The sequence below is a fragment of the Scyliorhinus canicula genome, chromosome 16, assembly GCF_902713615.1.
Source record: "Scyliorhinus canicula chromosome 16, sScyCan1.1, whole genome shotgun sequence".
NCBI classification, from domain to species: Eukaryota; Metazoa; Chordata; class Chondrichthyes; order Carcharhiniformes; family Scyliorhinidae; genus Scyliorhinus; species Scyliorhinus canicula.
The window spans coordinates 132702933-132717541 of NC_052161.1; the positions used below are offsets into that span (position 1 = coordinate 132702933).

Genomic DNA, 14609 nt, shown 5'->3' on the forward strand with positions numbered 1-14609 from the left:
GTAAGGACGGCAGATTTCCTTCCCTGAAGGACATTAGTGAACCAGATGGGTTTTTACGACAATCGGCAATGGTTTCATGGTCACCTTTAGACTTCTAATGCCAGATTTTTATTGAATTCAAATTACACCATCTGCCGTGGCAGGATTCGAACCCAGGACCCTCTAAGGCATTATCCTAGGCCTCTGGATTACTAATCGAGGGACAATACTACTAGGACACTGGCTCCCCATCATTTTACAAAATGATGAGGGAATTTGCTTAAAACTAAGCTCCCAAGCCTTCACCACCGAGGCCTATTACTATTATTATTAGAAGGATAAAGGCAGCAAATGCTGCCAAGTCAAACACTGTTTGAGCCTTTGCCTGTTAATGTGACTGAGATTAGCAAACTAACTGCAGACTACACCGACAGGCCTTCTCACTCTGTAAGGCACATTTATCACCAGAGGTTCCTCGAAAGCTCAGGGAGTCATTTCCATCATGACACTAAAGTAGACTCAACTCCCTTTCCCAAAATACTTACCATGGCATTTCCGGAATTACTGGATAAGATTACATTGAATGTACAGCACAGAAACCGGCCGGCCATTCGGCCCAACTCAACCGTACCGCCGTTAAATAATAATAATCTTCATTAATGTCACAAGGAGGTTTACATTATCACTACAATGAAATTACTGTGAAAAGCCCCTAGTCGTCACACTCCGGCGCCTGTTCGGGTACACTGAGGGAGAATTCAGAATGTCCAATTCACCTAACAAGCATGTCTTTCGGGACTTGTGGGAGGAAACCGGGGCTCCCGGAGGAAACCCACGCAACTAGGAGGGAACATGCAGACTCCGCACGGACAGTGACCCAAGCTGGGAATTGAACCCGGGTGCCTGGCACTGTGAAGCGTCTGTGCTAACCACTGTGTTACAGTGCCACCCTCCTCCACGTGACCATGTGACTCTCCTCTCATTTCCATCTGTCTCATCAAAGCCTGTCAGTATATCTTTCTATCACCTTTTCTCTCATTCGCTCATCTAGTTTCCTTTTGAAAACTACTTGCCTCCAACACTTCCTGTGGTAGTGGATTCGACATTCTAATGCAGGGGTGAGCAAATTTTTCCGTGCAAGGGCCACATTCAGAAATTCACAATTTTAAAGGGCCGCATAGTATATTAATTAATAGTCCCGGTTGTAACCAATTAGCGTGCGGCATATACCTCAGCGCTTCCCCCGGCGGCATCCTGCCTTTAGCCCTCTTTTTCTCTACTTTTCAAAAATGGCGCTTCACCCGGTTATGATTCTGGGCGCCTCATATAGAACATAGAACAGTACAGCACAGAACAGGCCCTTCGGCCCTCGATGTTGTGCTGATCAATTATCACCCTACTCAAGTCAACGTATCCACCCTATACCAGTAACCCAACAGCCCCCCCCATTAACCTTATTAAAAAAAAAATAATTATTAAAAAAAAACTTTTTTTTTAAAAATGTTTTTTTTTGATGACTTGATCATGGTGGGCCGCATAAAGACCTTTGGTGGGCCGCATGCGGCCCGCGGGCCGTAGTTTGCCCACCCCTGTTCTAATGACTCTCAGAGTGAAGACATTTCTCCTTATTTCCCTGGACAAAAGTCAGATTAAGTGAAAAGATGGATTCACTGAATTTTGATGAATCTCAGTTAATATTATTTTCAATTAATCTGATGGTTTCTTTCAGCTGAAGAATGTAAACATCACATTTAAAGTAAGGGGGGGGGGGGTGCGGTGGGGTGGGGCAGGGAGAACTCTGTTGCGTTGAGGTAAAAATGAATAGAGGGCAAATTGAAGGAAGGTTTTCTTTTTATTCCAGAAACAACGTAGCCAATACAGTCCAATCAGGGATATTTTCTATTGATTTACAGGTGATTATAAACACTGACTTATTTTACGGAACAGCGCTCATTTCAATGAGATGGTATTGTCAAGCATGGAATCAACTGTTTTTTAAGAAGATGGTTGGAATTTAAAAACAACCTTGCGAGCGGCTAAATTCGTTCCTGACGGGAGGATTTGCGATTTTCCATTCCGACCATCGCTGACTAGGCCGCATCACCAGATTGGGCCTTGTTCTCCTTGGAGCTCATCTTCAGCTCGGATGGTTTTTTGACCATCTTGTTAATATACCGGGGGTGAAAGGTGCTGCTGACTGACAAGGGGCTGCTCTCCGACCTTTGGTATTGCTGGGAGCTGGTGTGCGTGTTTTTGGTGACCAAAGGTTTTAACTGCGCGGCAATCGGCAATTTTTTGAAAGCGTCCACACCTCTGCTGGTTTTTAGTTGGTTCTGTTCGCCTGAAGTGGTACCAGCCAGTTGGCGGCTTGCCGGGGGGTTGTTCTTCAATGTTAGTGAGATGGCTGGCAACTTCATGTAAGGCACCAAGGAAACCGTGTTCTGAAGGCCCTTCACTGGAACAACGATGTGGTCTGAAGAGGCCGTAGGCTTTTGCATAGGATTGTTCTCGGTGCGTTTTACAGAACCCAGAGCCACGTGGTGAGGTTGCTTATGAACTGTTGGTGACATGTTGCTTTCTGTCCTCGCCATAAGCTTCGTAAGCTTTTCCTGGTGGCACCCAGTGTACAACAGGACAAACTCTCTTTGTGACTGAAGGGGCAAGGCCTGCAATCCTTTACTGCACTTGTTGAATATCTCAACTACTACATCTAAGAAGAGATAAGAAATATTGTTGAAAGCAACCCTTTGATAGTTTATGACAGCAAAATTCATTTCACTGCTTGAGAAATGTCAACGGTTGCCACAAATCTCCTTCTGCAACAGAATGACGTAGGTAGCTATCATCTTACCAAGAGCTTCGTACACTAATTTAGGGATGACTGTTTTGAGAACTTCACAGTGTCTCTGTAAAGATGGATTGGCGTTCATCTCCAATAACCAAATCTGAAAAACAGATCAAACGCAGAACTGTTAATCCCTGCGTGCGCCTTCCATCTTTAGTTTCGACGGCACTGGTTGGAGCCATGGGTGGAGTGGCCTTTCACCCCTCCGATTGGATTTCAACGCAGCTCGGGTACATTTCCCATGTTTATTGCCTGTAAGGTTCCTGCGTGAAACTAATTTATTTTTACAATCATTAACCATTTGATAACAAAATTATTCGGACCACAGATTTTAAAGGTGAAAAAATGCCATTGTGTTAGAAATGGGAGAACATCACACTGGCATCATAAGGAGAGGCTTTCTGAAGGACAGGATGTTGCAGTTAATTAATTCTTTCTTTGAATTGCAATGGTTATTGAGCAAGTAATCGCACATGTCATGGATAACCGGTACGCTTTCCGTGCTGTTGTTCGAGAGAGGAATGTTGGCCAGGACATCAGGAAGGGGGAGTTCCCTAAACACCCTGTAATAGCATTTATTACATCTACTGACACATTATAATTTGAAATGCGTTGAAGATTTGCGTTAATCTGACATTCGCAGTATTTGATTGATGCCGTTGGGTCAATGGACACAGCTTCATTAGTGAAGAGAAGCCTTCACTTATACTAACCATTTGCCATTGACGTGGATGTGGCTACTAACAGATGTGTGCTCTGGGACCCGCGTGATATCCCTCCTTAGATCCTCCTCTTCTTTCTGCAAATATTCAGACAGAAGGATCCCTGCTCAAAAAAAAAACATTGTTTTGCTAAAGGGACTGGTGTGGGGCTCAAAGACACGGGTTTAAACCCCACCACTGCAGCTGGTGGCATTTAAATTCAATCAATAAAATCTGTAATTGAAAGCTGGTCTCAGTCATGGTGATTGTGAAACTATCACTGAATGTTGCAAAAAACCATCGGGTTCGCTAATGCCTTTTCAGGAAGGAAATCTGCCATCCTCAGGCGACACCAGATCCACGGCAATGTGGTTGTCTTTTAACTGCCCTGTGAAACAGCCCAGCAAGACCACCCTGTGAAACAGCCCAGCAAGACCACCCTGTGAAACAGCCCAGCAAGACCACCCTGTGAAACAGCCCAGCAAGACCACCCTGTGAAACAGCCCAGCAAGACCACCCTGTGAAACAGCCCAGCAAGACCATCCTCTGAAACGGCCCAGCAAGACCACCCTGTGAAACAGCCCAGTGAGACCACCCTGTGAAACGGCCCAGCAAGACCACCCTGTGAAACAGCCCAGCAAGACCACCCTGTGAAACAGCCCAGCAAGACCACCCTGTGAAACAGCCCAGCAAGACCACCCTGTGAAACAGCCCAGCAAGACCACCCTGTGAAACAGCCCAGCAAGACCATCCTCTGAAACGGCCCAGCAAGACCACCCTGTGAAACAGCCCAGTGAGACCACCCTGTGAAACGGCCCAGCAAGACCACCCTGTGAAACAGCCCAGCAAGACCACCCTGTGAAACAGCCCAGTGAGACCACCCTGTGAAACGGCCCAGCAAGACCACCCTGTGAAACGGCCCAGCAAGACCAGTCCATCCAAGGGCAATTACGGGTGGGCAACAAATGTTGGCCTTGCCAACGACGCCCACAAAGAAAAAGGTTTCCACCAGCAGGACTAACAGTAACCAGGGGGCGCTGATTTACGATCAGGAGGCGAAAAAGCAGCAGGGAGATGAGGAGAATTTTTGGGCGGGAGTCTCTTGCCTCCCAGTCGCAGTAGACACCCACATGCTGGTGGCGGGATTCTCTGTTCCTGCCACTGTCGATGGTATTTCCCATTGAAGTCACCCCACGCCACCAGGAAACCCGTGTGTGGGCGTGCACTGCCAGCGGGATCAGAGAATCTCGCTACCATCGAACAGATGGAGAATTCCAGCCTTTATGCCTGAAATGATGATGGTAACGGATTCAGTGGTATTTTTCAATAGGGAATGAGATAATTGAGGGACTAGAGCAGGGTAACAAGACTGACTGGACTGCTGTACAGAGGGGTAGTATGGACTCACTGGGCCAAATGGCCCTGTCTGTGCCCGATTCACTTTATAACAATTACCACTGAAGCTGATGAGAACTAAGCGCCAAAAGGGGAAACAAAACGCAAAGTGGAAAGGTTGAGGAATGGACACTTATTGCTCAACGACTTCAAGTGTATCACCTGGAAAATGTTATTCACAATTTCAATAAGTTTGCAAACCTTCAGGATTTGCTCATATTTTAAGTATCTTCTTGATGGTGCTGGACAGCTGTCATTCTTACGCAACTCTAGCTTACAGTATTCTACCTTATTTTCTCTTACCTGCTCGATTGGCATATCCTCAGGTTTTCTTTTAACAATGAGAACATGTATTGGTGAACTAAAAGTAGAACTTGCTTGAAGGTCTGTTTCTCCCTCCACAGATTCTGCCTGACCTGTTTGTCAGCGTTTACTATTTTTCTTTCAGATTCCTGGTATTTGCAGTATTTAGCTTTGATGTACCTCATTTTCAGTTAGATTTTATGTGCTTTTCTTAGCCAACCCCTTGACCCAAATGTTAACATTAGACTAAGCATTTTTTTTTTTACTTAAGGCTTATAACTTTTCAGTAGCCTTAGCTGAGCACTGCCTGTGTGAACGAAAACTTTAGACCCCAGTTTGCTGATTTGCCTTCTCCCTCCCACAGGGGCTGACTGTAATTTCAGCACCCCTATCATGAAGGTCCTTGAATTGCTGATTCCTTCTCCCCCGTGTGGGGCAGGATTCTCCGACCCCCCGCTGGGTTGGAGAATCGGCAGGGGCCGGCATGAATCCCACCCCCACCGGCTGCCGAATTATCCGGCGCCGGAGATTTGGCAGGGGTGGGAATCACACCGTGCCGATTGCCCCCCCCCCCCAGCGATTCTCAGGGCCCACCGATCCACAGGTGGGCCTGTGCCGTGGGGGCCACTCTATTCCTACCCGCCGGCCGTGTAAGCCGCCGCAATGTTCGCGCAAAGGTGAACCCCCCCCCCCCGCATGCGCGGGGATGACGTCAGCAGCCGCCGACGCTCCCGCGCATGCACGGGCCCGTGCTGGCTGGCGGAGCACCTTCGGCCCCGGCTGCCGCGGTGACAAAGGCCTTCCACGCCAGCCGGCGGGGCGCAAACCACTCCGGTGCCAGCCTAGCCCCTGACGATGTGGAGGATTCCGCACCTTTGGGGCGGCCAGACGCCAGAGTGGTTCCCGGCACTCCATCCCGCCGGGACCCTCCACCCTGCCGGGTACGGGAGAATCCCGCCCGATCCTCAGAAATTGCCGGTTCAAAGCCACCGCATCCTCGTGTTTTGTTAGTGACGGTTAATTAAGGGGAGATACAAATATTCCCACTTTTTCTTACCATTATAAGAATTCTAAGGCCGAGACCCTATAAACAGTCAATGTACAGATACCGTCCTTCATTTTACCCTGGGGTTGTTCACTCTGCAGAGTTCTGGCATCATAGGCAGCCATTTACTGGAATCGACAAGAGGATTTCCCTTTCCCATTCATTCCCTCCCCTCCCTTTCAACGATGGGGATTCATTATTGTGCAGTGTTTCGCATACGTTATTAATACAATCCAAATAAACGATGGCTGTGTGAATGCAATGTCAGACGCTGCCACCTGTGTGTGTTTGATTGGGTCTGGGGACTACTAGGCAACAGGTTCGAAGCTACCAGAAAACTAACAAACTATTGTTCCCGATCTTTGCTGAAAAATACCCTGGGACAAAGAGCCGATAATTAGATTTGTGAAGTGGGTAATTTGGCAAGTCAATAAACAATGGCAAACAAGGTCACCTCAAACACTGCACTTTGTCCTTCAAAGCATTTTGTATATCACTGCACAACTTAGCATAGAAAATGAGAGGATTAGGCCATTCGGTTCTTCAAGCCTGCTCCACCGTTCAATATATTCAGGGCTGACCCTCTAACTCAATGCCCCCACAATCCTCCACTCTCCCCATCCCCCTTGATGCCTCTTATTCCTATCATAACGATTCCTTCTGTTATTCCAATCTAATTTCAGGTTATCAACATCACTGAAAGCAAAGATAACCCCTGCCATCTTGACCACAATATCAGCTATCAATTAACCTCCCTTCCTTGCCCACTCCAGCCTCGCCTCCAACAATTGTGAAGGAACTTGTAGATTTTCTTGTCACTAACTATAAGATCATCCTTTCACCTGCCTCTGCTTTACCACCCCCAGTCCCTTGTCCACAAAGCCATACCTCTCATCTCTAATATTCACACTCCCTCCCACCTGTATCGTTCTCTCGTTCTTCTCCTATCTTCCCTCATGGTGTCCCTGAGCTTATTATCCTGCCCATGTGAACTATCTCCTGCTGCTGTTATAGTGTTGACTAACCAGCTTCCTTTCCTTTGCCGCCCGGGCTTGGTGACATTGTAAATAGTTTACTAAATAGTCCTCCGGTAACGTCCGCTCTCTTTTAAAACTACGAACATCGTCCTAAGGTTCTCGCTCAACTTCTCTATCCTTGAAAATTGCCATCCCACCTCCAATTGCCCTCTCCAAACTTCTTGAAGCTGTTGTGCCCCAAGAGATGTGTTCCCATCCTTCTTGCAACTTCATGCTTGAGTGTGTCAAATCAGGTTTCTGTCCAATCTACAGCGTTATAAACGTCCGAATTAACGTCGCAAAATGGCATCTTCTGTGATCACTGTCATGGCGCATAATTGACTTACCCGTGTTTACTGATGACACCCTGCTCCACAACTGCACCATCCAGTCCCATTGCCTCTGAATCCATCTCCCATTATTAATTTGATGGTTAAAAACTTCAGTGTCATATTTTCCCTGAACAGACCTTCCACCTCAGTTACATCACTCACTCCTGCCCCATCTCAATCCATCTGCTGTTGAAACCTAATTTCTGCCTGTCATCTCTAGCCTTAACTATTCCAGAGACAAAGCTCTCAAGGCCAGGCAGTTATGCAAAGAAAACTCCTCTGCACTTCTTTGAATCGTACCATAGGATAGTACTATTTGATGTCTACCTTTTTGTTCAAAACGTTATTCCTTTCTCAGAGTTACAAAGTCAATGTGCAGAGTGAGCAGGACAAGACCTTAATCCAACTCCTTGCTTGCTCCAAAGAACAATTGAAATTCAAATTGAATCCAGTTCATTGTCCCCCACAAAAGAGACATACTAGATCCAGGCTGACAAGATCACCTGGGGCTAGATTCTCCATTGCGAGTCCGCCCTGCTACCGCTGCTAGCATAGACGGAGAATTTGGTCGCCATGTTCGGTAATGACAGGATTCTCTACTCCCGCTGCTTGTCAATCGGATTACCCATTGAAACCATCCCACACCGCCAGGAAACTCATGGACAGGGGTTCACTGCCGGTGCAAACAATGAGTCTTGCCACCAGTGATTGGCCAGAGAATCCTGCCCCTGATCTTACGCTTGATCCGACGTTCGATCTTAATTAAAAGGCAGAGAAGCAACTATTTGATATCTACCTGGCAACGTCATTTGGTTTGTGTCAACCAACTTCCACAGTGCAACACACATTCAGTACTGCAGTCAAGTCTCAGACTGGATTAGTTATGGGTGGCAAGGTGGCACAGTGGTTAGCACTGCTGCCTCACAGCGCCAGGGACGCAGCTTCAATTCTTACCTTAGGTGACTGTCTGTGTGGGGTTTACTCAAGCAGTCCAAAACTGTGCAGGTTAGGTGGAAATGGCCATACTTAATTGCCCCCTTATGTTCAAAAATAGGTTGGGTGGAGTTCTGGGGTAGGGTGGGGGCACGGGCATCAATGGGTGCTCCTTCGGGGGGGGGGGGGGTTCCGTGCAAACTCAATGGGCAGAACTGCCTCCTTCTGCACTGTAGGGATTCTATGATTCTAGTATTCAAATCACTGCTGTGGGCTTTGGAACCTGAGGCTTGTAGGATAGCTTAGACTGTGACAAATAAGCTAAGGCTGATGTTAACGACAAGTAGGATTACAAATAAATTCCGCAAGAAACCGCCTTAGTCTTAGAAAATTCAACATTCATCATCTGCTCCCCACATTAGCCAATTAGACCATATCTGATTCACCTATTCAATACTTAACCCTCTAACTTTAAATCTCATTAATGTGACAAACGTAGAATTTGATATATTTTATATTTCATATTTGTGGCAGTAATAGTATTTAAAAACCTTGGTTTAAAATACATACAGGTTAAATCTGTACATAAAGAGTCATAAAAGGTGGGGTAATGATAGATTCCAACCACCTACTTGGTTCCAGATGAAGGGAATCATGTTTTGATTGCTGAAGATTCTCTGGAGTGTAGATAATTTATGAGGGTCTGGTGTTTAGTCCTTGCTAAGCAGGTCTTTGAATTTAGTGGGATAAAGGTGATGTAATTAATGGGAGGAACCTGGTCTGTCTGTATTTTTGCACTCTGTTATAGGATTTTAAGTTGGACAGGAGTTTGGCTAAATGCTGTTAGGTTGAGCAGTTTGCCATAGGATTTAAGTCTGACAAGACAGAAGTGTACTGGATCTGCTCTTGAAAGCGTCTCTCTCTGAACATATCTACACAGAAGATCGCAAGTAAATCTGCTGTGTTAACTTTATTTATAAGTGGCATTTGAACTTTATCGGGTTGCTTAATCTGGATTGATGGCAGCTGTAGATAGTAAGTTAATGGTTTCTCTTTTATTTAAGAACTGTTTTACTGATAAATGTAAAGCTATTTCTTTGATGTTAATGTAGTCAATCCTGTGCTTAAATTAAAGTATGTTTTAACATCAACGGGACCGAATGGTCAGAGTCACCATTCTCGGGCTTTAGTATCCTTTTCCCACAATTTTACAAATAGGAGAATTGTTTTGGGGTCTCTTCCGGTATCCTTTTTTTTTTTTATAAATTTAGAATACCCAATTCATTTTTCCAATTAAGGGGCAATTTAGTGAGGCCAATCCACCTACTCTGCACATCTTTGGGTTGTGGGGGCGAAACCCACGCAAACACGGGGAGAATGTGCAAACTCCACACAGACAGTGACCCAGAGCCGGGATTCGAACCTGGGACCTCGGCGCCGTGAGGCAACAGGGCTAACCCACTGCGCCACCGTGCTGCCCTCTCTTCCGGTATCCTAACAAAAGTTGTGATCTGGTCCGGTATTCTCACATTGCCAATCAGATGGTTATTCATCCACTATATAGAGGAGTTAATCCACAAAGAATCACGACTGTTTGCACATTCAGTAATAATAATAATAATAATAAATCTTTATTGCCACAAGTAGGCTTACATTAACACTGCAATGAAGTTACTGTGAAAAGCCCCTAGTCACCACACTCCGGCGCCTGTTCGGTACACAGAGGGAGAATTCAGAATGTTCAATTCACCGAACAAGCCCATCTTTTGGGACTTGTGGGAGGAAACCGGAGCACCCGGAGGGAACCCACGCAGATGCGGGGAGAATGTGCAGACAGTGACCCAAGCCGGGAATGGAACCCGGATCCCTGGCGCTCTGAAGCAACAGTGCTAAGCACTGTGCCAGAGAAAATAAATTCCCATCTTCCCCAGGATGTTAATTCCGAACCTTCAGTTCTCTTCCGAGAGTGCAAGTTGAATTATCTCTTTACATCCACAACAGCTTCCAACTCCCTCGGTATTTAAATACTGGATCATTTCAACATTCTTTTGTCCAATGGGAGTGAAAGAGTTCAACATGTGGAGGTTCCCCCCGCCCCCCAACCTACATGGGTCAGCATGGTAGCACAGCGGTTAGCACAGTTGCTTCACACTTCCAGGGTCCCAGGTTCGATTCCCGGCTTGGGTCACTGTCTGTGCAGAGTCTACACGTTCTCCCCGTGTCTGTGTGGGTTTCCTCCGGGTGCTCCGGTTTCCTCCCACAGTCCAAAGATGTGTGGGTTAGGTGGACTGGCCATGCTAAATTGCCATTAGTGGCCAAAAAAATGTTAAGTGGGAGTTACTGGATTACGGGGATAGGGTAGATATGTGGGATTCAATAGGGTGCTCTTTGTAAGGGATGGTGCAGACTCGATGGGCCGAATGGCCTCCTTCTGCACTGTAAATTCTATGATTCTGTGAAAACAGGCATCAATGAAACATCTGTATGGAGCTGACTGCCACTGGGTATGAAGTCAATCCACTTAATCTCAGAATGAACAAAACTGTACAGCAGAACACAATGAAAATTGCAATTACCTTGAAGTTCTGATCCACCATAAAGTCGCAACCCAGGAGATTGAAGTAGCCCAGTTTGCATTCCAGTTTCCCCTTGACGGCGAGGAAACATTGTATCATGATCTTCCGCATTCTCTTCTGCAAAGAGGTTATGAAGCTTGGAATTACATGGTTTATTGTTTATTGACCCAGGCAGTCTATCTCTCATTTAGGCCTATCTCTGTTTCCCATCCGTTCTGCCCACCTCCCCCACATACCCTTCCTGGATTCCCAATCAATCTTAAAGTTAGAAGGTTGAAATTCAAAGCCCGCTCCAGGGGCTTGGGCACATAGTCCAGCCCTTCACTTCAATGTAGTACTTGAGGGAGTGCCGCACTGTTGGAGGTGTCGCGCTTGGATTGGACATTGAATCAAAGCCCCATTATCTTTCTCAAGTGCGTGAAAAAAGACCGAGTGGTCCAATTGCAAAGAATCCGTGAGGGCCTTGGACAAAGTAGATCGGGTGTACCTGTTCCCACTGTCGGAAGGATCCAGAACCAGAGGGCACAGATTAAAGTAGTGATGGCAATTTGATTTGATTTATAATTGTCACATGTATTAGTATACAGTGAAAAGTATTGTTTCTTGCATGCTGTACAAACAATGCATACCGTACATAGGGAAGGAAAGAGAGATTGCAGAATATAATGTTACAGTTATAGCAAGGTGTAGAGAAAAGATCAACTTAATACGAGGTAGGTCCATTCAAAAGTCTGATGGCTGTAGGGAAGAAGCTGTTCTTGAGTCGGTTGGTACGTGACCTCAAACTTTGGTATCTTTTTCCTGACGGAAGGAGATGGAAGGGAATATGTCCAGGGTGCGTGGGGTCCTTAATCATGCTGGCTGCCTTTCCGAGGCAGCGGGAAATATAGATAGAGTCAATGGATGGGAGGCTGGTTTGCGTGATGGACTGGGTTACATTCACGACCTTTTGTAGTTTCCTGTAGTCTTGGGTAGAGCAGGCTCCATACCAAGCTGTGATACAACCAGAAAGAATGCTTTCTGTGGTGCATCTGTAGAAGTTGGTGAGGGCCATAGCTGACATGCCAAATTTCCTCAGTCTTCTGAGAAAGTAGAGTCATTGGTGGGCTTTCTTAACTATAGTGTCGGCATGGGGGGACCAGGACAGGCTGTTGGTGATCTGTACACCTAAAACCTTGAAGCACTCGACCCTTTCTACTTTGTTTGCATTGATGTAGACAGGGGCATGTTTTCCACTACGCTTCCTAAAGTCGCTGACAATCTCCTTTGTTTTGTTGACATTGAGGGAGAGATTGTTGTTGTCGCACCAGTTCACCAGATTCTCTATCTCATTCCTATACTCTGTCTCGTCATTGTTTGAAATCCGACCCACTACGGTGGTGTCATCAGCAAATTTGAAAATCGAGTTGGAGGGGAATTTGGCCACACAGTCATCGGTGTATAAGGAGTATAGTAGGGGACTAAGGACACAGCCTTGTGGGACACCGGTGTTGAAGATGATCATGGAGGTGTTGTTGCCTATCTTTACTGATTGCGACCTGTGGGTTAGAAAGTTCAGGATCCAGTCGCAGAGAGAGGAGCCGAGGCCAAGGCCACGGAGTTTGGAGATGAGTTTCGTAGGAATGATGGTGTTGAAGGCTCAGCTGTAGTTGATAAATTTTGAGCAGTGACTGGCTCGGATCTGGAATGCACTGCCTGAGCATGGTGTAGACAGATTCAATCGAGGCCCTCAAAAGTGAGTTAGATAATGATCTGAAGTGAAAACATTTGCAGGGTTACGAGGAAAAGGTGGGCAAGAGGGACTGGGTGAGTTGCACTCACAGAGAGCTAGCATGGACACATTAGGCCAAATGGCCTCCTGTGCTATAACCATGATAAGAGCAAGGAAGTTATCCTTGGTGTCCTGGCCAATACTTACCCATCAATCAACATCACAACAGAGTATCAGGCCATGATCATCTTGCTGTTTTCAGGAACTTGCTGAGTGCAAATTGGCTGTTCCTTCTTCCACATTAAAAAAGCAATTACACTGCAAAATGCATTTGCTTAGCAATAAAGCACTTTGGGATATCCTGAGGTTGTGAAAGGTGCTATATCAGGGCAAGTTTTTCTTCCTTTTTTTGTGGGGGAGGGGGGGGGAGAGTTCCTGTTCTACATCTCTGCAATTTTAGAAGTCAGGTTTTGTTGAGGCAAGGCATTGTAAATGAAGACCCTGAATCCTGCAGCCTGGACTACTCCAATGGGACTAACACTGGCTGAAGTTGGTATAAACTTTTCTTCCTCAGACATTGGCGATCAGATTAACATTAAGATCTTCTCCCTCAGTTGAATCTGAAGTCTGACATTCAGAGGTAAAGATCTCACCAGCTAAATTATTTATCCTACTCAACTTTCACACATTTTTGCATTATTACTGCATTTACTTAACATGTGAACCTTGCCTTTGAGTAAGTCTCGTATTTTGGGAAAGAAGTTGTTCCTATGTCTGGATGTGCGGGTCTTCAGGCTTCTGTATCTACTGCCTGATGGAGGGGTCTGGAGGAAGGCAAAGCCTGGGTGGGAAGGGTCTCTGATAATGCTATCTGTCTTCCTGAGGCAGCGGGAGGTGTATACAGAATCAACGATAGGGTGACAAGCTTGTGTGATACGTCAGGCTGAGTTCACCACACTGCAGTTTCTTGGTAAACAAGGGGGTGAAAGGTTATCAGGGATAAGCAAGAATGTGGAGTTGAGATTAAAATCAGGCTGGCCATGATCTTATTGAATGGTGGAGCAGTCTCGAAGGGCCAAATGGCCTATTCCTGCTTCTATTTTGTATGTTCGTATATATGTTAAGAGCGGGAGATACTCTGGTCAGTCGCTTGATGGAAAGAAAGTTGGAGCCTCGACCATCACCACCCACAACTCTGGACAATAATTTGCATTTAAAAAGTATATGTTGCCACGGCAATCGAGACTCCCTGAGAGAACTGTGACACACACAGCACTGGGGAGGATATCTTACTGCCTTCCAATTTGGCATTTAACATCCCAGTTCTGGAGGGAATGGACATTGAACGCTATTGATAGAGATGTGCTAATTTCGCCCAATGACTGAATTGTTTGAGAGTCATTTTTCAATGCCTTAAAAATAGATTCTGCCTTCATGACCTTTGAGGAAGAGCGTTCCAAAAACCCAGGAACCTCTGAGAGAAATCCAGGACAAAATCTAAGCCGGGGCCGACAAGTTTGATGAATCGCTGCCATTGGGTGGGTCAATAGGCGTGGTCTGATCTGAAGAATGAGACCACCAAGATGTGAGGCTTGACATTGAAAGGTCCTGACCTCTTTTTTAAATAAATTTAGTGTACCCAATTCATTTTTCCAATCAAGGGCAATTTTGCGTGGTCAATCCACCCAGCCTGCACATCTTTGGGTTGTGGGGTGAAACCCACGCAAACACAGGGAGAATGTGCAAACTCCACACGGACAGTGACCCAGAGCC

General features: G+C 46.1%; 1 protein-coding gene and 1 long non-coding RNA gene across 5 annotated transcripts in view; one reads left to right on the forward strand and one right to left on the reverse strand.

The window, feature by feature from the left end:
- LOC119950678 overlaps positions 1 to 14609 on the forward strand; it is a 35752-nt gene that overhangs the window by 949 nt on the left and 20194 nt on the right. The gene's annotated exons all lie outside the window — the stretch shown is intronic.
- LOC119950675 (protein polyglycylase TTLL10-like) overlaps positions 1813 to 14609 on the reverse strand; it is a 58905-nt gene continuing 46108 nt past the window's right edge. For all 4 annotated transcript variants that reach the window (XM_038773309.1, XM_038773311.1, XM_038773312.1 and 1 more), the window contains 3 exons: positions 11126 to 11242; positions 2831 to 2924; positions 1813 to 2689 (listed from right to left, as the gene is read on the reverse strand). In XM_038773309.1, the coding sequence (XP_038629237.1) occupies positions 2070 to 2689; positions 2831 to 2924; positions 11126 to 11242 (831 nt within the window). In that variant the 3' untranslated portion in view covers positions 1813 to 2069. The remainder of the gene's footprint in view (positions 2690 to 2830; positions 2925 to 11125; positions 11243 to 14609) is intronic.